This window comes from Chlorocebus sabaeus, chromosome 17, assembly GCF_047675955.1.
Source record: "Chlorocebus sabaeus isolate Y175 chromosome 17, mChlSab1.0.hap1, whole genome shotgun sequence".
Lineage (NCBI taxonomy): Eukaryota > Metazoa > Chordata > Mammalia > Primates > Cercopithecidae > Chlorocebus > Chlorocebus sabaeus.
Window position 1 is genome coordinate 57,356,875 of NC_132920.1, and position 21,913 is coordinate 57,378,787.

A 21,913-nucleotide genomic window follows, 5' to 3' on the forward strand; every position below is an offset into this window, starting at 1 on the left:
ATTGAAGCACTATACACAGAGTTAGCAACAACTATTACTATATAAATATCATCATTACAATTATTGCCATCATGATATTATTAAAACCAACTCACCAATCCTTATGATCTAATTTTCTGGAAGCACATAAATTTAATCTGAGTTGAAAATTAGATTAAGTAAATGATTATAGGGTAAACCATTGAGGAAATAAAATAATACTACCCCATATAGCTTTAGGGCCAGATAGTTTAATCAGAATGTTTTCAATGACAATTACTTTATAATTACCTCCAGAAGTTTTTAAATTACTGAAGATTATCAGAAAATGGAAATGAAATGGCCAAACAGGGAAGAGGAAAAGAAGGAGAATTTGATGTCACACAGACCTAGGGGAAAGAAAGTCCTAAGAAGGAAGGAATGACCTGTAGTGTGGAATGTTGCTGAGATGTCAAATAAAACCAGGACTGAAAAAATGCCCATTGAAGTCTGAAGAAAAAGAAACAAATAAATGACAGTTGGTTCTTCTTGCTGAATCTTTGAATTCGTGTCTGCTGTTACAAATGCATGCACAAGTTTCATTACAATATTATTTTATGCCCACCTTAAGTCCTGACAAATATGATTTCTGTTATGTGGGTTTACTTGGCATTAATACATTTCTATATTGTGTGTGTACTAAAGGTGGTGAAAAGCAAAAATTATATGAAGGCTAAGAAAATCCTTTGGCTGTCATGTTGAATGACTTCCAAAAATATTTGAACCTTACTACAAAGTGAAAAAAAAATTCAACTAATGTAAATTATAAATTATGAAATGTGTAATATGAAATAGAAATTATTTCATTTATTTTTGTACTCTCAAATTTATTCTTAATTCAAACTTTCAACAAATTTTACTGAGTGATGGTTGTGTACCAGGCATCCTGTTAGTTCTGGAGCTATGGAGATGAATAACATGGAGAGCCTTGATAAATAAAATAAAGTAAATTATGACCCTCCGATTTGTTGCAGCCATCAATCAGTCACTCAAGGAAGCCACCGAGAGGTCCCACAGGACTGTTGGGATCTTTTGAGCTGAACTCACTGTCAGAAGAGCAGAGGTGCAGAGGGCCCTGGGGATGTTGAAACTGATAGATGGGCTTTATTTTTTTTCTGTTTTCAGTGCTGATTGAATCATGTTGCCTTGTCTGTCAGTACTGAATCAACTTGACAGAACAGTTTGTGCTCCATTTGTTTTGTCTTGTTTGACACTGGTCCTTCATTGATTCATCATCTCAAACACTGATCAGGTCTGTTCCACTCTGTAAGTGCTATTGCTATGAATTGACTTATTACAAAACAAAGCAAGACAAGGCGAAAAACAACAGTAAGAAGGAAGAGCTTTCCTTTTATTCAGGCAAATACATTGTAGGAGTGTTGTTTCTAAAAGAATTCTTAGAAAGCTATCTTTACATTCCAAAAAAATGTCACGTACAAAACCTGTGTGTGTGTGTGTGTGTGTGTGTTTGTGTGTGTGTGTGTATCAGAGAGAGAGAGAGAGACTCTTTTGACTTGAGGTCAAGTGTAGGACTAGTCTCGATTGTGAAGGAACACCTTATAGCATAAAGAACGAGGATACTGGGGTCAAGCTTAGGTTCCAGTGATAGTTCTGTCCTCGCTGGGTGATCTCAGGCAGGTTGTATGATGTCTCTGCATCACGGTTTTCTCATCTGTTGCACTGGGATAATAAGTTTCCCTCTGTCTTATTGTGAGGATTAAATGAAACAGTATGTCTGCCCCCTCATGCTCACTTTATACTTTCTTTAATTTTTAAAATTCAAACATTCTTTAACTTTTTTATTACTCTGAATGTATTTTCAGATTAAAAAATAGAATTTAGATTGATTCTAATTATGATATTAATGAGTACTTATCTATGATGTGACACAATTTTACATTTATTTTTAAAATGTATTATTTATTTATTTAATTTTTGACCTACCTTACCTTGATTTCACAGGTAGATGAATAAAGACAGTAAGGAAAAGAGAAATGTAATGACAGGAAGAAACAATTTCTTTGGTAAATGCAATAAAACTTTTTATGATCTTAGATAATGTGATTCTACTTGTTCTAAGAAAGCCACTTAAGTGGTAGGAATTGGGTCATTTACATTTAACTTCTACTGGATTGCATTAAATCACTGTGGTAGAAAATAAAACTTTTTTAGTGGGAAATATCAAAGACAGATGTGGTACATGAACAATTGTTCAATTAAGGAAGGGAATTACATGCAGTTCCTTAAATTTGTAGAGATCTGGGAGCAATGGATTATACAAAGTTTGAGATTATGCTTTAGCAGGTTTATAAAATGGCTTTCAACTGGTGTTTTTTTTGTTTTTGTTTTTGTTTGTTTGTTTATTGTTTGTTTGTTTTTTTGTTTTGAGACGGAGTTTTGTTCTTGTTGCCGAAATTGGAGTACAATGGCATGATCTGGGCTCACTGCAACCTCCGCCTCCTGGGTTAAAATGATTCTCCTGCCTCAGCCTCCTGAGTAGCTGGGATTACAGACACCTGCCACCATGTCTGGCTAATTTTTGTATTTTTAGTAGAGATGGGGTTTCACCGTGTTGGCCAGGCTGGTCTCGAACTCCTGACCTCAGGTGATCTGCCTACCTCAGCCTCCCAAAGTACTGGGATTACAGGCGTGAGCCACTGCGCCTGGCCTCAACTAGTTTTAATGTCTATAGACTTCAGGTTTGGGGATGCCTGTGAAATAAAATGTTATTAGGCCCTGGTACAGTGCTACCTTCCAAAGTTAGCTTAATAAATATTTTTTGGTTGATTTTATTTTATAATCTAATACTTCTGTCATAGGTGTTGCTCTCAAGTTATAAAATACAATAGAATTCACATAGCGATTCAGAAAGTGTATGTTTGTGAATTTCCAGAGATGTGGGGGTCGAGGGAGAGGACATCGGGGCTAAGAGTAAAGTGGCTCCTGACTTCTCTCTGTCAACGGAAATATGGATTGGTTGTCCCATGAAAAAGAGAGCACTTGCTGGAGTATATATATATATATATATATATATATATATATATATAGAGAGAGAGAGAGAGAGAGAGAGAATTCTGATGAATGAATGAACCAAGAGTTTTGTTAAAAGGCATATGTTGCTATGGTTTGCAATGTCTTCTCTGTACAGAAATATCTAGGATATTACTGATTACTTCAATAAGACCAAAGAGAAAGTCAGCCCAAGTCTGTGCTACAATAAAAAGGAAATGGTTGCAGAAAAAACAAATTTTGCACATGATTAATGAGTACTAACTGTGGCATTAAGTGACAACTTTGATTTATTTTGATCCTTAAGATAAATGCATTAAATATTACTCTTCTCCATTCCCATCAATGTAACAATTGTGTTCATTACATTTCTTGATACAAATGAAACTTGGATGTGATAAATGAAATCCTGGTTAGAATATTGCTATAATGACCCAAGTGTTTCTCCTACGTCCAATCCCACACTTTTCCATTTATTAATATGTCTCGTTCAGTATCACTAGTTTTATCTTCCTATGGCTGCCTAAAATCCGTCTTTCTTCCAAAACTTTCACGATTTCTCTGTGAATGCATGAAGGCCGGCTCCTTACATTATTTGATGCTCTTTTCTCTCAGATATACATTCATTTCCCCCGGCATCTCCTACAGATTACCGAAGGCCTATTACGCCTTTCCTCTTCACCACAGCTAGAAATGATTCTACTCTTTTCTGCCTTTTTCTAGTCCTAATTTTTATTGCTTGTGTTATTATCTGCTTCTAAGACGCTAGTGATAATTCAGCCACTTAAGCATATAATCTTGAAATGTTATTTAACCTTTTGAGCCTCAGTCCCTTTATCTATGAAATATATAAGTTGAATTAGAGTCTGACTGGTTTCGTGGGCCACGTGGTGTTGGCTACTCAACTCTACCATTAGCTGACATGGACAATATGCAAATAAATGATCATGGATATTCCATAAAATTTTATTAACAAAAACAGGCGTCCCAGGCTAGATTTTGCCTGTAAACCATAGCTGGCCAACCCTTAGAGTATGCTATAATTTCTGAGTCTCCGTCCAGTACTAAGATTCTATGAGAAGGTAAAAAGCCATTTCTATTTCTAACATCAAAGGGATAAAGTTTTCCCTTAAAGTTTCTCTTCATAAGATATTACCCTAGTCGCGCGGTGGCTCAAGCCTGTAATCCCAGCACTTTGGGAGGCCGAGACGGGCGGATCACGAGGTCGGGAGATCGAGACCATCCTGGCTAACCCGGTGAAACCCTGTCTCTACTAAAAAAAAATACAAAAAACTAGCCGGGCGACGTGGCGGGCGCCTGTAGTCCCAGCTACTCGGGAGGCTGAGGCAGGAGAATGGCCTAAGCCCGGGAGGCGGAGCTTGCAGTGAGCTGAGATCCGGCCACTGCACTCCAGCCTGGGCGACAGAGCCAGACTCCGTCTCAAAAAAAAAAAAAAAGAGATATTACCCTAGTCAATTATCGTTGATCATGATACATGATTTTGGTCTTTGTTCTCTCTTTGCTCAGCACATGTAACATTGTTGTAGATGTGTAGATGTTTTAATGCATATTCTGTCAGCATAATAAATGCAGAAGGACAGTTCTCTCAGTTCTACAGCAGGTCATTCTGACCAGAGTATGAACTGGGCATACACATTTATCAATTTTCTCCATACTTCTTTTCATAGGTCAAATTACATGTGATACTACACTTGTAATCTTCTTGCTTCCTGATACATCAGGATATAGGGAATATGGTAGGCATGGTATAGTGTTGTTTAAATAATTAACATTAGGTACACAGGATCATGTGTGATATTAATATTTTCATGCAAAAAATGATATTTCATGAACCATCATCTGCTCCTCAATCTGTGATAAAATTTGTAGCTTCCTGGCAGAACATATTGATAAAAGTACCTAATCTTAGATATATTGAACCCTAGCTTGATTAACATTTGGCTCAAGTAGAAAATTAAGGGGTGGTAGGGAATGCCCACATTTCATTTTGCTTTCCCATGGAGTCTATTTTTATCCATCTTTGATGTAGCATTAATTAGCACTTTCTCATATTCAATACCACTTCATTTACTAGGCATGAGCTTTCTTAAAAATGAAGTTCCTAAGCATCTCAGGTAGAACATTTATAAGAAAATAGAAGCCTGCCTATCTTTGCCTTATTCTTCCTGCAGTTATCTTTCAAATCTCTGTGTAATGGGAACTAAGACTCTATCTGCAGTCTTACCTCTAAAAGCAAAATCCTATATCCAGTGTAGTCATATCATTGTTATTGACTTGAAACCCATCGAGTGGTTTCTTTATCCTGGTAGCCTATCTGACTTTCATTTCCTTAATAAGAAGGGTTGGAGTTCCATATCAGGTTATATGATATATTTGCTCCTTGTTTTGCTCCAAAATTTCCTGTCCAAGTATGGTGTCCTGCATAAAATGTCTTTACATGTCCACTGTTTTAAAACTGTTTTTTTTTTTTTTTTTTTTTTTTTTAATCTGTCTGGATCTATATTCACTACTGCAGAGTTTGTCTGCTCAGAAAACATGAATTTGAATCCCTGATATTAGTCTATTGGGTACATGCAGAGATCCCAGAAATAGCAAATCTTCCAAAATATTGCAACATTTTGGTCTGGGTCATTCTGCTACAGTGTAATATACCTACCATCATAATAAAATAAAACTATTTTTCTTTTTCTTCTAACTCCAGATTCTTACATGGTTGTGAGGCTGGCTTTAAGGAATCCAATCCCTAAGCAAATGTGTTCTTCCCATGTGAGTTAGGAAATCATTATTCTCATCACAGACGAATTCCTGTAGTGAAAGATTGTTTCAGAATTTCTTTTGGAAATTAGTTTTTCTTCGTTCTTAGGCTTATGGTTTGTCAGAAACACAGAAAACCCATTAATTTAAAGGTTTATGTGTAGAACCATATCAGCAGAGAAAATCCAAAAGAAGGTGAAGCAATTCTGTAACCACTGTCTCAGGCAATGATAAACCAACCTGATAATCAGAAACACATCTCTGTACAATATGAAGTATTATACAAATGTGTAATTGTACAAGTACATTGCTACTTGAGGTGTACAAATGTGTACCTCAAGTAGTGCACATTTGATGTACCTATTCATTCAACTTTGAAATGCTGTTGCTAACCTCGACTCTTTCTCATCCCTTCCTTTCCATATAAATTGGCCAGCAAATCATCACTTTTACCTTCTAAGTAGCTCTCAAACTTGTTCCATCTTATTCATTCCCTCTGCCAAGGTACTTCAATTCACTGGCTCAACAAATATCTATTTAGGGTCAACTATGTGAAAGTCATTGTCCTAGATGTTGAGGATACAACTGTTAAAAGAACAAACAACATTACTTTATGGGTCTCACATTCTTATTCAGAATTTCATTATTTCTTGCTTGAACTGCAAAATTAATCTTTTGCTTAGAGCCTGCTCTCCCTGGAGACTATATCCTACGCTAACACCAGAGCTGGATCATGTCACATTCCATATTCAAATGGCTCTTTATCACCAACTTTGTAAATGCCAAGTCTGGTAACCATGAATACTCTTGGAGGCCTGAGTCACACCTGCCTAACTTCATTCCCCACCACTCTCATCCCTTTCCTTCAGTTACACTGGACCAAGTGCTGCTCTTGGAATAGGTAGAGGTGAAGTTTTCATGGTTCTATGACTGCACCTGCTGATTTTGCTGTAAATTCTACACTCCTGTGTCAAGAAGAAATTTCTACTCTACTCTGAAGAAAGTCATCTTTGCCTCTGGCACAGAGTTAATGTTTTCATCTGTTAACTTGTAGAAATTTTCAAAACATGCTTCTTTTTTAAAGTGACACTTGTATAATTCTATTTATTTATATTCTTGTTTTTCATTCCTCAATATCACTCCCATTAGATTGACAGTTTCTTGAAAACAAAATATGTGTCTTTTTGGGGCTAACCAGTAATTTGTTGGAAAAAAGTAGAAATTAACAACTGTAGTATACAGGAGAGATTCTGTGCTTACCTTAAAAGGGTTACTTATGGGAATATAAATATTGCTTTAATAAAGTTATATTTTCAACCCTCTCTTATTTACGACGTCTAATCTGACTTCACTGGGTGTATGGGCCTCATTGACAAAATCTTCCAAAACCAAGGAAAAGAAAAAAAAAAAAATCATTTAAAGTCATATGCAAATTATTCTGTTACAATAATTTTACTATCTAGGCATAACTTAAAATAGGGTTTAGAGAAGTTTAGTGTTTAATACACTTATCTAAAAAGAACAATATCCCTTTTAAAAGGAACATGTGTGGAAATATTAATAACTGTAGAAGTACAAGATCTTAAATCACTGTTTTATGGGTTTTAATACCTTACTCCGCAGGAACTTTATGGTCTTTCCATAAAGACTTTTCATATTATATATAAAAAAGTAGTGTTTCTGGAACTCATGAAAAGTGGGCATATAAAATCTGTCCTGGAGGAAGAGCTTAAATAATTATGTGCATTGAGTGAGAGATGGAAACCCAGTCTCAATGCAGAGAGACAGAAAGGCTCAGGCAGCACTCATGCATCCTTAGGGAACGTGATAGATGGGCTAAGAGCTGCCCAGATTTTTTTCAAAGCCAGCGTATTCCCAGATATTACTACATTTTGAGGGAAAATGGTATTAATGGGTCTTAACAAATAATTGAAACAATTTAATGGGAAAATGGTATTAATGGGTCTTAACAAATAATTGAAACAATTTAATGAAGTAAAAACAATTCCAAAGAACCGTATTAAGTGGATTTCCTTGAGGAAAAACAAAAACAAACAAAAAAACAAATAGCCAGTATTAAGATCTCTCAAACTTGTGAACCTAAGATACTCACAAAGGTATAGAAATAACCTCAGTAGGCCGGGCGCAGTGGCTCACACCTGTAATCCCAGCACTTTGGGAGGCCAAGGCGGGAGGATCACTTGAGATCAGGAGTTCAAGACCAGCCTGGCCAACATGGTGAAACTCCGTCTCTACTAAAAATACCAAAATTAGCTGAGCGCAGTGGCAATTGCCTGTAATCCCAGCAACTTGGGAAGCTGAGGTAGGAGAATCACTTGAACCTGGGAGGCAGAGGTTGCCGTGAGCCGATACCATGCCACTGCACTCCAGCCTGGGCAACAGAGTGAGACTGTGTCTCAAAAATAAATAAAATAAATAAATAAATAAATAAATAACCTCAGTAAAATAAAGTTCTGGTCGGTCTAAACAAATGTTTGTAAATAATCTTCAAATTAAGAGGTAAATGTAAAAGGAAATAGAGTACGCACAGTTATATTTAGAGCAAATATGAATATAATGAAGATCTTCATATCCTCAGAGACAGCCACTGACTTATAAGAGAACATTTGTGAAAATATGTGCATATTTCTAGAATTTTCAACCTGTTGGTATAATAGCAAGCAAAGGAATAGTACCACAATTTAGGAACATACATATATTAGGAAAAAATGCCCTCGAGAAGATGGGAACTCTTTCCTGTAAGTGAATAAAATAAGTAGCCTTCTTGTTTTGCACTAGTTAACCTTTATTTTAGTTTAAATAAAGGTTTTAAGCATAGGAATTTGCTATGATACCATTGGGGAACAACCCACAAATCTTTTTTTTTTTTTTTACAAGATCCCATTATTACAACTCTATGAAATATGTGGTTACCATCTTAGAAACTTTCTAGAGAAGATAGAGGAGAGAAGAGATAGCTGAAGGTTGCAGTGCAAATGTTAAATCCTGTGATGAATGGACTTTGCTCATCATTTGACACAGAGGCTGTAACATAAGTGAACTAACTGCACAGTAGCTTCTGTGGTGGTATTTTCCATGTGTAATATTTTCTTTTCATTTGAATTTCTCGTAAAGGTTAACACCTTTTGTTAATCTTTTTATACCAGCACCTTAGTCTCTGAAACTATTAGACTCAGTTGCCTTGCTTTCCTTTTACTCTGTCACCTCTAGTCAATGACATGGATAATTGGTTTGGCTGCCCATTTTGAGAAAGCATATAACAATCTGAACGCTGTTATTCTCTCTGGGTTTAGAATGACTGGTGTTTTAAATGAGCATCTTAAAATTATATATAATAAACACGTTTCTTGAAAAGAAACTTAGAGCAACTCTAAAGAGCTGAAATATTTGCAGGATTGTTGTTGTCTTTTACATCATTGAAATTATTGTTTGGAAAATTGTAACAAAATATACAGAAACATAATGAAAAATAATGGCAGTTGAACAAAAGTAAAAATAATAGTTCGTACTTCTTGAAAGTTTCCATATTAAGGGATTTTATTTCACTTTTCATTTATTCAGTAATACTAAAATAATAAAAAGTATACACTACATTCGGAAGTTCCTCTTCTCCTTTGTATGACTTTTCTATTTCTTCTTCTTCCCGTGCACCATCCTCAATGCACTGAGCTCAAGAAGTCTGAAAGATCTTATAAAGTAGGAAGGAAACCTTTATCACTTTGCTTTATCCTCTTTTTAAGTACTTTTAAAGTGTTTTATAGAATACACAAACTTTTTATAAAATAGCTTTTTGAGGTTTTAATGACAAGCCTGACTTGCCCCTTTCCCATCTCCGACCTCAGCTGAGTCCAGTGTAGTAGTTGAACTTGGACAGACCCAAGGGAGCGAGAACAAATTATACTCAATTGCTACTTGTCTGTTTTGTTCAAGGCTTCATTACTGAGTCCAGCTTGTCATGCCTGAACCCTTCCTTCTTGATAGGGAATTCTTTTGTAGGAGGCTCCACGGTGGCTTAAGCAGGACTGTCTCTACCTTCTCACCATACCTGGTGGGATCTCAGATATTGGATCCCTCCTGTGCCTCTAATCTTAGAGTTAAATGATCCCTTAGATTCTTCTGATTTAGTCTTGGATTTCGTATTTTGCATGAATAGCTAACATAAATGATAACCAGACCACCCTCAAGGAAGTTTGATTGAGTGGTAAAGTCTTTCTGAAATTGTTATGACAGCTTTTATAAATGGGTAGAAAATGAGTGCTTGAAGATATCAGATGTGATCTACTACTTGAAGAAGGTAATGGACTTTGAATATTTTGGGGCACTTAGTATTGGTAAAGTTTTTTCAGTGGTGATGGCTGTTTAAAGAAAAGTTACAAGAACATAAATGCAATTATAAAACTGGAAAATGTCTTTGGAAATTGAACCAGTTTCAACTTACATAGTTAACCACCCAGAACATTTGGAGCACTGTACCCTTGTATGCAGCAGAGAAAAAAATGAGACGGCAGTCAGTGCAAATACCACTCCTAGTCTCTATCGGGAACAGGAGAAAGCAAAATTATTCTTTAGTGTTTTTGCACACCCCAAATCACTTTTTCTTCCCTCCCCCTCATGCCAAAGGATCCAAATACATTATATGATTATATTATATGATGTGTGTGTGTGTGTGTGTGTGTGTGTGTGTGTCACAAGAGCCCTACCATAAACTTGTCATCTTTAGGCAATACCTCCATGCTGTGATGCCATCATTCTATTCGGTACCCTATTAAAAATAGCCTTCTGCAAGCTGACCATGTTGGAAATTTGTATCTCTCCTAGGTATGTTTGTTTTGTAATGGCAGACCATAGTTTAGCTTAAAGGAACCCTGCTGTTTGAATATTAGGTTTAGGTTAATGGGGTAATATGTAGGCAGAATTAATTATGTGCTCATAATTCACCAAATTACATGAAAGTAAGTACACACTGCAAATGGGGCCCATATGTCTGTAAAAGAAAATCAATATAATGTATTAAGAAGAATGTGAGACTTGGAGTCTTGGCTCAACAATTCCCAGTGTATGATATTGGACAAGTCTCCATTATCTCGGTAAATAAAACAGGTTAATAATACCTACTTCTCTGGATTTAATCATGAAGAAAAATGAAATCATGTAGGTTTAGGTCTTTTATGAGCTGTTAAGTGCTATATTCAGAATGGACCAGTAGTGGGAATATAAGCTTCTGTATTCACACACACATGTGTTTACAAAAATTCTACGTTAGGCACAAAGCCACTTTATAAAATAATATGTATATACAAATATTTTTACATAAACTCCATCTTCTACAAAATTGTCTGTGTTTCCATTATGGTTTATAACAGTAGTCCTAGAAATGTTTAGTTTATGTCATTTAAGGTAGAGTGGTAGATTTGTTTGGTAGAGTTTCAAGGGACTAGACATAAAGAGGACAAGTATTTTTATCACTTTATGACTTTTAATTTCTTCTGTAATATGGTTGTACCTTCTTTTTTATTTTTTAAATTTAATCTTATTTTTTCTTTTTTTATTATTATACTTTAAGTACTGGGGTACATGTGCGGAACGTGCAGGTTTGTTACATAGGTATACACATGCCACGGTGGTTTGCTGCACCCATCAACCAGTTATCTACATTAGGTATTTCTCCTAATGATATCCCTCCCCTAGCCCCCAACCCTGAACAGACCCTGATGCGTGATGTCCATGTGTCCTTCCCTGTGTCCATGTGTTCTCGTTGTTCAATTCTCACTTATGAGTGAGAACATGTAGTGTTTGGTTTTCTGTTCCTGTGTTAGTTTGCTGAGAATGATGGTTTCCAGCTTCATCCATGTCCCTGCAAAGGACATGAACTCATCTTTTTTTTATGGCTGCATAGTATTCTATTGTGCATATGTGTCACATTTTCTTTATCCAGTCTATCATTGATGGGCATTTGAGTTAATTCCAAGTCTTTGAGGATAAGTATTTTTTAAGTTATTTTAAATATTTTGTACCCCAGTTGCCTTAGTCTTTCTCTCCTGTGATCAATGAGTTTGATTTCAACGCATTTATATATAGATGAGTCTGTTCTGTGCACATAAATAATGTTATGGTAAAGAAGAAAACTATACGAGCACATTTCTGTAGGGCAATAGTGATATTTCCATTGTGAAACAGGATGGGACAGAGAGAAAACACAAAAGTTGTAGGAATGACAATAATCTGCATTCTCTCAAGAAGCAAACCAAACATTTTAACCATACCAATCTTTATTATTGTTATTAATTGCAGATGGGGCACACTGAGAGGAGCACAAGGGCAGAAAGAAAAATTTTGGGTATGTATCTCTTTCCAGTTGAATTCCTGCTCTGAAGTGAATATGTTTGAATCTTCTGTTCCTCTGCCTGCTTTGTATTATTTAGTCACATCCTCAGTTGTGTAATATTGTTGATAACATCAGTGTTTTCACCAGCACAAAACTCATTATAAACATTTATATTGTATTTATAGTTTTCCTCAACTCCTAGTATTTCAAATTGTAAAAGAAAAATCAGTGTTTATTTTTCTCCAAGTTGAGAATCAACAGGGTAACTTTTTGTTCTATTATCTTCTATCTTAAACTTAAAGTATTGATTAAACTTCCCTCATATATATTTATATGGCAATGAACTTGATGCTTTTGTTATGTTAGTATATATATCCTATAGGTTAAGGCTTTTTTTTTTTCTTTTTGCCAATTATAACATGCACATGTGTCTTTACTCAGAAAGAACCAATATCCAGTCTCAAAATAACAGAAAGTTTCAGGCAAGAAACTATTTGAAGAAGATTGGAACATATTATATCAAATATTCGGTTTATTACAACAAGTTGGTCAATTGTCCAAAGTCCTAATATTATATACCTTTTTATACAGATAGAATAAAGTCTAGATGGTAATACTTACCATGGAATTTAAATTTAAATGTACACACTAGAGGGCATATTTTGGCTTACAAAACACTAGGTGCTAGAACTTGTACTCATCAGAATGACTCTTGGTATATTTTTTCATAAGGCACTCACAGAATTCAATCACCCAATTGTGTGTTCATACCTTATATTTGTGTTGTTGATATATGGAGGTATTAAGCTTTTAAGTAGAAGGGTTCTTCTTTATAGTTAAACTGAACTTTTAAAAATTAATTTTTCTCATTAAAATAAAATAATGAGTAGCCAACAATCAACATTAATGTCCAATAATTAAAATAAATAAGTTATATACTCGGATATGTTATTTGAATGCCTATTATTAAGTTGCTGCATAGGATTTTTATTAAATAAATTTGCACAGTTATTTAATCTCATAACAATGTAATATTTAGAGACAAAACCAAGTTCTTTGATTAATGTATTTAACTCACAACAGTTCTTAGCATATAGCACTTGATGGCCATTTGCTGAGTGAATATGAACGAATGTGCAGAGGAAAACATTTTATGACCCTTTCATCCTCAACCTGATCATTCCCACCCTAGAGCCATACCTCTAGGTAGTGTACATGTGTACACACACACACAGTCACTAAGTATGATTATGTACTCACTCATTTTCATATATTTAACACATACATGCACACTATCCCTTTTAAGTACATTGTTGTACTTACTGTCAATTCTGAATTTACTACTTATCAAACATCTTCAAAGAAAATTTTATTTCATGGGGCTAGGGGTAAGATTTCTTTCTGCTATGATTTGTTTGATAAACTATTGAATGTGAGCAGTAGAAATACAATAATCAGACTAAAATTTATAATATTTTGCACATTAATTGAGGCTTTTTCTCTACTAAACTATGTTCTCCTCATGAGTCAGGATCATATTTGACTTATTTACCAATGTATGTCAAGGGTAAAGTATTGTGACTGGTACATAGTGAGAATATAAACAATACTCATTGAAGGAGCAAATGAATAACTTTATGCATTCAGGAAAAACTAATCAAGTAATTAAAATAATTTTATTTTTTATAAAACATACTAGTGGTTTAATTAAAATATGAAATATTTAAGTACTGTTGTACCGTTTTGTAAAGAATTGTGAAAGGTCTGAGATATTATCCCACAGATATAGACTATATAGATATAGTTATAGATATAGACGTAGCTAGAGATATAACACCTGGGTCAGAAGTAAAGAGTTCTTAACAGATACTCATAACTAGATCGACAACCAGAGTAATATAGCAGCATGCATCCCCCACACCTTAGTCCTACAGTGATGTGATAAGAGTCAATAAAATTTGTCTACACAGGTAGCAGTTTATAGCTCATAAATGAGGGACAAGGAACAATAGATTTTCTCCATTTGTTTACAGGAGAGAGACAAGCAGATTCCTCCTTTCCCAACAGGAAGGAAAAATTTTTCATTCCATTATGATGAGTTGAAGAGGATCCTGTGTTCTCACTATAAACTTTAGAAACATAAACATATCTTTCCAAGGGCCAGATAAACAGCAGATAAAGTCTCCAGATGATGGGCTGCATATCTTTTGAGATGTAAATACCGAAGGAGATAACATCCCCATACTTCTGACACCTTAGAACTTACTTTAGGACCTTGTCTCTGCTCTCTTTGAACCTCTAGAAGAGATAAGAGAAGTTTTGTTATCCCTTCAGATCAGATCATTAAACTAAATGAACGGCTACATATCTAATTCTCAAGGTATGAGAAGAGTAGAATATTTTTAGGAGAAGTGAAAGAAAACATTCCCTATCTTTATATTATATACAATGCTTTGTGGGTCAGGGAAGCAGAAACTTTATTCAAGAGCACTGAGAAATCTAGGAAAGTTTTATTTCTTCACAATTATATATGGATGTTTCAAAGTATTTACAAATAGTCCTATGACATAAATCTATTTTTATAATAAAAATATTGGATGTCTTTCACTACTAAGTAAAATATAATACATAGCAGCAAGCCACAGATTCTACTACATAAGTAGAAAATATCAAGATTTTTCCAAAATTTTGTTTTTAAAAAAATGAGAGTGCTAAATCTGGAGAAAATTTTTTGGCCTAGGAGTGTTTGGTAGGTTTGGGCATAAAGTGAGGACTGGGTTTGTAATAGGCATGCTATGATTTGTTTGAGTTAAATGAGACAAGTGAAGCACAAAGATGTAACCAGCAACCAAGGGAAAAATATTATCAATAGAAGCAATAGATGATACTTTAGATGCAGGCTTTAAAATAACCGTTATTTTAAAAAATTAAGAAAAATCCAGATGGAGAATTTCAATCTATAATTAGTTCAACCATTGTGAAAGAGTGTGGCAATTCCTCAAGAATCTAGAACTAGAAATAACATTTGACCCAGCAATCTCATTACTGGGTATACACCCAAAGGATTATAAATCATTTCACTATAAAGACACATGCACACACAGGTTTATTGCAGCACGGTCCACAATAGCGAAGACTTGGAACCAATCCATATGCTCATCAATGATAGACTGGATAAAGAAAATGTGGCACATATGTACTATAGAATACTATGCAACCATAAAAAAAAATGAGTTTATGTACTTGGCAGGGACATGAATGAAGCTGGAAACCATCATTCTCAGCAAACTAACACAGGAACAGAAAAACAAACACTGCATGTTCTCACTCATAAGTGAGAGTTGAACAATGAGAACACATGGACACAGGGAGGGGAACATCACACACTGAGGCCTGTTCAGGGGTGGGGGACTAAGAGAGGGATAGCATTAGGAGAAATACCTAATGTAGATGACTGGTTGATGGGTGCAGCCAACCACCGTGGCACGTGTATACCTATGTAACAAACTTGTACGTTCTGCACATGTATCCCAGAACTGAAATTATAATAAAAAATGAGTTCCTGAATTCATGAATGCAAACATGGCAAGAAAATCACACTCAAACATTTCATGATCAAATAGCTGAAGATAAAAAAAAACATAAATTTAAAAACAGGCACTATTTAAAATGACACATTACTCTCAAAAAAAGCAGCACTGACTGACAGCTGGCATTTCAACAATAACAATATAAAAGGAAAGTAGAAGACCACAAAATGACATTGTTAAAGTGCTGGATAAAATAATAATATTGATAATGATGATGAAGATAACGTGCCAACATAGAATTTTATGCATGGTGACATTTTTCTTCAAAATAAATACAAATTAAGACATTTTTAGACAAACAGAAGCTCAAATAACACAGTTCCAAAAAAACATACACCAAAAGTTACAGAAAAAAAGTAGGCAAATATTTAAACATGTCTCAGTATCTCATAGAAATAGCAGCTAAAAATAAGTAAAGGTATGAAAGATTGAAAAAAACTATTAGCCAGCTTTATGTCATTGAAATTCATAGATTATTACATATAAATATTGATGAATATACATTCTCTTTAAGTACACGTGAAATTATTTGCCAATATTGACCACATACTGGTCCATAGCGCACATTCAATAAATTTAAATAATTGAAATTGTACAGAATATACTATGATGAAACTTTTGTTATTAGGTAAAGCAGTACTAAATGTAATAGTAAATGCATGCATTGAAAAAGAAGAAAGGTTGAAATTGATGCACATATTTTTTTAAATGTTGAAAAGAATAATTCAATAAGCTGAAAAATTTAAACCAAAGATAAAATGAAAGAAATAATAAACAGAAGAGCAAAAAAGAAAAAGTAAAAGAAAACAGACATATTATAATATATGAAAATCAACAAAACAAAGAGTTGATTCTTTGCAAAGAAAGATTAAATGTCTAGGAAGACCGAAAAAGAAACGAAGAGAGACAAATTACCATAGAAATGAAAAAAGAGAACGTTGCTGCAGATTCGATAGATATTAAGTAGGTAATAAGAGGATATTATTAAAAAGTTATACCAATATAATTGAAAATATAGATGAAATTGATAAATTTATCAGAAAACAAAACTTATCAAAAACCCACACAGTATGAAAATATCCTAAACAGTTATGGAACAATTTGAAAAATAATTGAACCTATTTAAATTATTCTCACAGTGGAACTCAGGCTCAAAATGCTTCACTGGTGAATTTTTCCAAACATTTAAGGAATAAATGAAACGAATTTTACAACAAATCCTTTCAGGGAATAGGAAATAAGGAACAGTTACTTCCAAACTCACTTTATGAAGCGGTAACACCAATACCAAAACTTGTTTAAGACGAGGCAAAAAAGAAAAATTATAGGCTAATATCTCTCATGAGCATAAAATTCCAAACAAAATATTACAAAGGGATAACACTCCATAAGTGAAACTTACATTAGGAATGCAAGGTTGGTTTCAAGTACTAAAATCAACCAATATAGTTCATCAAATTATGAGAGTTAAGGAGAAAAAAAACACATGAATACCTTTTTTTTTTTTTTTTTTTTTTTTTTAAGACGGAGTTCCCTCTGTTGCCCAGGCTGGAGTGCAGTGGCGTGATCTCGGCTCACTGCATCCTCTGCCTCCCGGGTTCAAGCAGTTCTCCCTACCTCAGCCTCCCGAGCGGCTGGGAATCCAGACACCTGCCACCACACCTGGCTAATTTTTGTATTTTTCTTAGAGACTGGTTTCACCATGTTGTCCAGGCTGGTCTTAAACTCCTGACTTCCCGTGATCCACCCACCTCAGCCTCCCAAAGTGCTGGGGGATTACAGACGTGAGCCACCGAACCCGGCTTGAATATCTTAATTGGTGCAGAAAATGCATTGATAAAATTCAGCACTTAACTGTTCTATTAATGTGTAGCAAACTATCACAGATTTAGCAGATTGAAACAACATACATTTATTATCGCAGTGTTTCTGTGGGTCAGAAATCTAGCGAACCCAGCTGGATCCTCTGCTCATGATCTCACAAGGATGCCATCAAAGTGTTGTCTGAGTTGTGTTCCTTTCTGGAGCTTACGACCCTCTTCTAGGCTCACGTGGTTGTTGGTAGACTTGTGTTTTTGGTTGTAGGTCCAAGTCCCCGTTTTCTTGCTGACTGAGGATATTCTCAGATCTTAGACGATGCCTGAAATTCCATCCATGTGGCTCCCTCACACAGAGTTTTACAGATCCTCTCTCAACAGAGTACCTTACATCTTCAAGACCATTAGGGAAAACAAAATTTCTGACTTCTAAATCTGCTTTTAAGGGGCTCTGTGAGCCATATTTGGTTCTCGAGCCATGGTTTACCAATGCATAGGTCACAGAAACTTTATATACATAAAAAAAAAAAACCCTAGATCCCTTTGTTACTAAATACAGACAAAAACAATTTGAGATGGAGCAGAGACCTAAATGTCATTGCAAAATAATACAGTTTCTCAAAGAAAACATAGACAAATACGTTTTGTGATATCTATTAGAAAACACTTTATTAAATTGGGCACAAAGTCAACTTTTTAAGAATAAATTATCAGACTACATTAAAATAAGAACAACTATTTAAAAGACAGTGATATCTATTAGAAAACTCTTTCTTAAATCGGGCACAAAATCAACTTTTAAAGAATGAATTATCAGACTACATTAAAATAAGAACAACTATTTAAAAGACAGTATTATAAGAAAAAGAAAAATGTATCTATAACTATGTATCTGGAAAGGTATCTGACAAGTCCTCACATATATAATACATAGACATTCTTACAAATATATAGGAAGACCAAGATAACTCAATAAAACAAAACTCTTAAACAGAAACTTCAGAAAAAGGGGATATCCAAATGGCCTGAACAGCCATGTGAAAAGGTGGTCAATGTTACTAATTATCAAGGAAATGCAAATTAAGACCACAATGAAATATCACTTCATATACACTAAGTGAGCTAAAATTAAAAGGACTGATAATATCCAGCATAGATGAGGATTTGGAATAAATAGAATCTTACACTACTGATACATGTGTAAATGGAGCAGCTACTTATGTTCATCATGTTTATCACCAGGAGAGTGAATAATCTGTGGTATAATCACACAATGAAAATAAACAGTGATAAGATGAATTAATTTCTTACATATGCCAAACATAGATGAATCCCAGAAACATTATTTTGAGCTAAAAAAAGTCAACCTCAATATATTTTGCATTATTCCACTGTTGTAAAGATCAATTATAGGAAAAGCTGATGGGGAGGGGAGGGTGGATGGATGTTGACAGGAAGGCAACATGGTGGACCTTCTGGGGTGCTATAAATGGTTAATATCTTAATCTAAGTGGAGACTACATGAACATAAACTTCATCAACACATGTGTAAATGTACTAAATTGTATACTTAAGATTAATACACTTTACACATGTGACTGTATCATGTATGTCAATAAAAAAGATAAAAAGTTTATCTTTAGAAATTTTCTCCCCTGCATTGCAATCATTTCCTTTATAATGAAATACAAACAAATGTAGGCATTTGGAAGAAACAAACAAAATAAATGCTGAAATAGAAGAAATGAGAGTAGGAAGATGCAAACCTATGGTTGGCTCTCATTAGCACATAAATTCATATTTGCTTATACAATCTTTATATACCTTTCCCGTATTTACCAAGAATGTAATTATGAAATTTGGGATAGTAATAATCTTCAGACATTCCAATGAGAATGGGTACGGTGTTATACATCATATTTGCAAGAATTTGCAAATATTACTATTCCTAGCCATTTGTTAGGTTGTGACTAATTTTATTTGTTATATAGATATAGATATATGAACTGACTAAAAAATATGAAAATTGGCATTTAGTGTATTTCACTGGTGCTAGAACTCTCACGCACATTGATGCTGTTTCCGTCTCAGCTATTCAAAGTCCATTTCATCTTTGAAATAATAAATTGAATTTATAATTTTAGACATAGTTTTGAGAGTGCTCCTTTAAACTGTCAGGGTTGATTAAGGAGGCAAAGAGCCAAATCTTAAAAAGAAATGCTGATAAAAATTGACTATTTCTTAAGGTTGATGTCATGACAATTTCTGATGCTGAGTCAATCTGCCCCTCTCTTACATTGTAGAAAACAGTGAAAGCTCAATTTGACACCTTATGCCTTGAGAATATTTTCTTAGTCCCAGTGTAAGGTAAATGGGAAGTGAATGTGAGAGCTGTTGAGATGAAGCTGCTAATTTACTGGGCTTTTCTGCTGCATTTAGCTGTGGAACTAACTCCCTTCTGTGTCTCCTTTGGCCTTCATGATATTTTCCATGTACTCCATTGATATTTTAGCTCCATCACACACTTATTCATTCAAGCTTTTAAACCAGGAGTCATTTTGGACTTACTCCAACCATCCAACCATTTTGCATTTTAGAAAGAGGAATTTAAAAACAAATCTAATTCCTGTTGATTTTACTTTCTGAAGATTTCTCAAGTATTTTATTTTCCCTTATCCAGTTGAATTATTACAGGAGTCTACTAGCTAGTCACTCTGCCTCTTGTCTCTACCCTCCTAAATCTATCCACTTCATATCATATAGGATAATCTAATCACAGCATGAATTTGCCCACCTTTCTTTCCTGCTGGAATCAACTCAATGGCTTGTCATCATCTTTCCTATTATTGTCTCATTATGGATGGTTCTTTCCTCCCCTTCCAGCCTCATAACTTACCATTCTGCTTCTGTCTCATGATCTAATTATAACCATTTTATTGCTTCGTTTCACTACTTCATGCTATTTCATGCTTTGGTGTTTATGATTTTACTGTTTCCCTTTACTTGAATCTCCCTTCCTCCTTTTATATCTGGTGAATTTATTTTCAGGCTTTAATATGCATCCCATGTGACACTGCTTCAACGATGTCTTCCCTGAACCATCCAAGTAAATGAGATGCCCTTTGTCTGACCTCAAAAATACCCTGTACCTATTTCCACCTTAGCACTTGCCTTATGTTGGTCATTCTTCATTAGATTAGAAACTTTCTGAACATAAGCTAATGTGTTATTCATCTTTGATCTTCCAGCACCTAGCACAGGCTGTTGTTCACATAGTAGACACTCTATAACTGCAGCTTGCATGACATCTTCTGATGTGGCATTTCAAAAGCTCATGCATATGTTACCTTAGTACTCTGGGAAACTCAGAAGAGTCATATCAATTCTGGCTATTGCCAACATGCCTGCATATTAGTGTAACTGATACATAATACAACCATTATTTAAAAATAGGTAGGTTCTTGATAATTATAGTCTATGATAAATCAAAGACATTTAAAGTTACAAATGAGTGTCCCATAGCTTTTTGTTTTAATACCTAAGTATGTTTCTCAACTTTTTTTGTTTGCTTTTCTGCAGATTGCTGCCAATTCCTGGGGAAAGTTATGGGGAGAGAATGGCTATTTCAGAATTCTTCGAGGAGTAAATGAGTCTGACATTGAAAAGTTGATTATCGCAGCTTGGGGCCAACTGACAAGTTCCGACGAACCATAACGTATCATTAAATTTCCATAAGGCCATGCCTTTAAGTAACCCCCTAAATTGAAGTTTAGCAATATGACATTCTTAGTGACAATGGAATCTTTGTCTCTTCACCGTGTTAACATAATCTATCTATTTTCTTATTCCCCCCCACCCCCCGGTCTATGCTTCTGCTTCCTTCATATTACTGAGCATACAAAACACCAATAAAGGACAGCAGAGTGCCTAAGTGCCTTTAAAGTTCCCAGGTTGCCTCATTTTTCTGTCATGATGGTGTCCCTTTTGCCTTTAATTGTTCACAAACAGTGTGATGGCATCTGTCTCAACAGTTTTTAGCACTCATTTGTAGAAATGGTGTGGTTTCTCTCTTTGATCAATGAGGATCTCAGACAACAAAAAGCAAATTAGAATTTCAGCAATTTGCCATCTTTATAACTTTCTTTTCATCCAAATAACACTTTCTTAGTTCAAGCCTTGCTTATGTTTTGCTTAAGTAGTGGAAATAGATAAGTTGTTTATCTCAATAACTTAACATTTTGTTTCCTCTCATTTGCCTAAACCTACCTTGTAATGTATTCACAAAATGAAAAGCAACTCTCCACAGGAAATAACTACTCTCTGCTGTACTCTGCAATGGCCTGTGAGGTGGAGATGTT

At 34.8% G+C, this 21,913-nt stretch overlaps 1 protein-coding gene across 1 annotated transcript in view; it reads left to right on the forward strand.

Moving 5' to 3' along the window:
• Positions 1-21,489, forward strand: part of TINAG (tubulointerstitial nephritis antigen) — an 83,211-nt gene extending 61,722 nt beyond the window's left edge. Inside the window, exons 10-11 of the mRNA XM_008013677.3 lie at positions 12,115-12,160; positions 21,135-21,489. Of these exons, the coding sequence (XP_008011868.3) occupies positions 12,115-12,160; positions 21,135-21,269 (181 nt within the window). The 3' untranslated portion in view covers positions 21,270-21,489. The remainder of the gene's footprint in view (positions 1-12,114; positions 12,161-21,134) is intronic.
• The last annotated feature ends 424 nt before the right edge of the window (positions 21,490-21,913 follow it).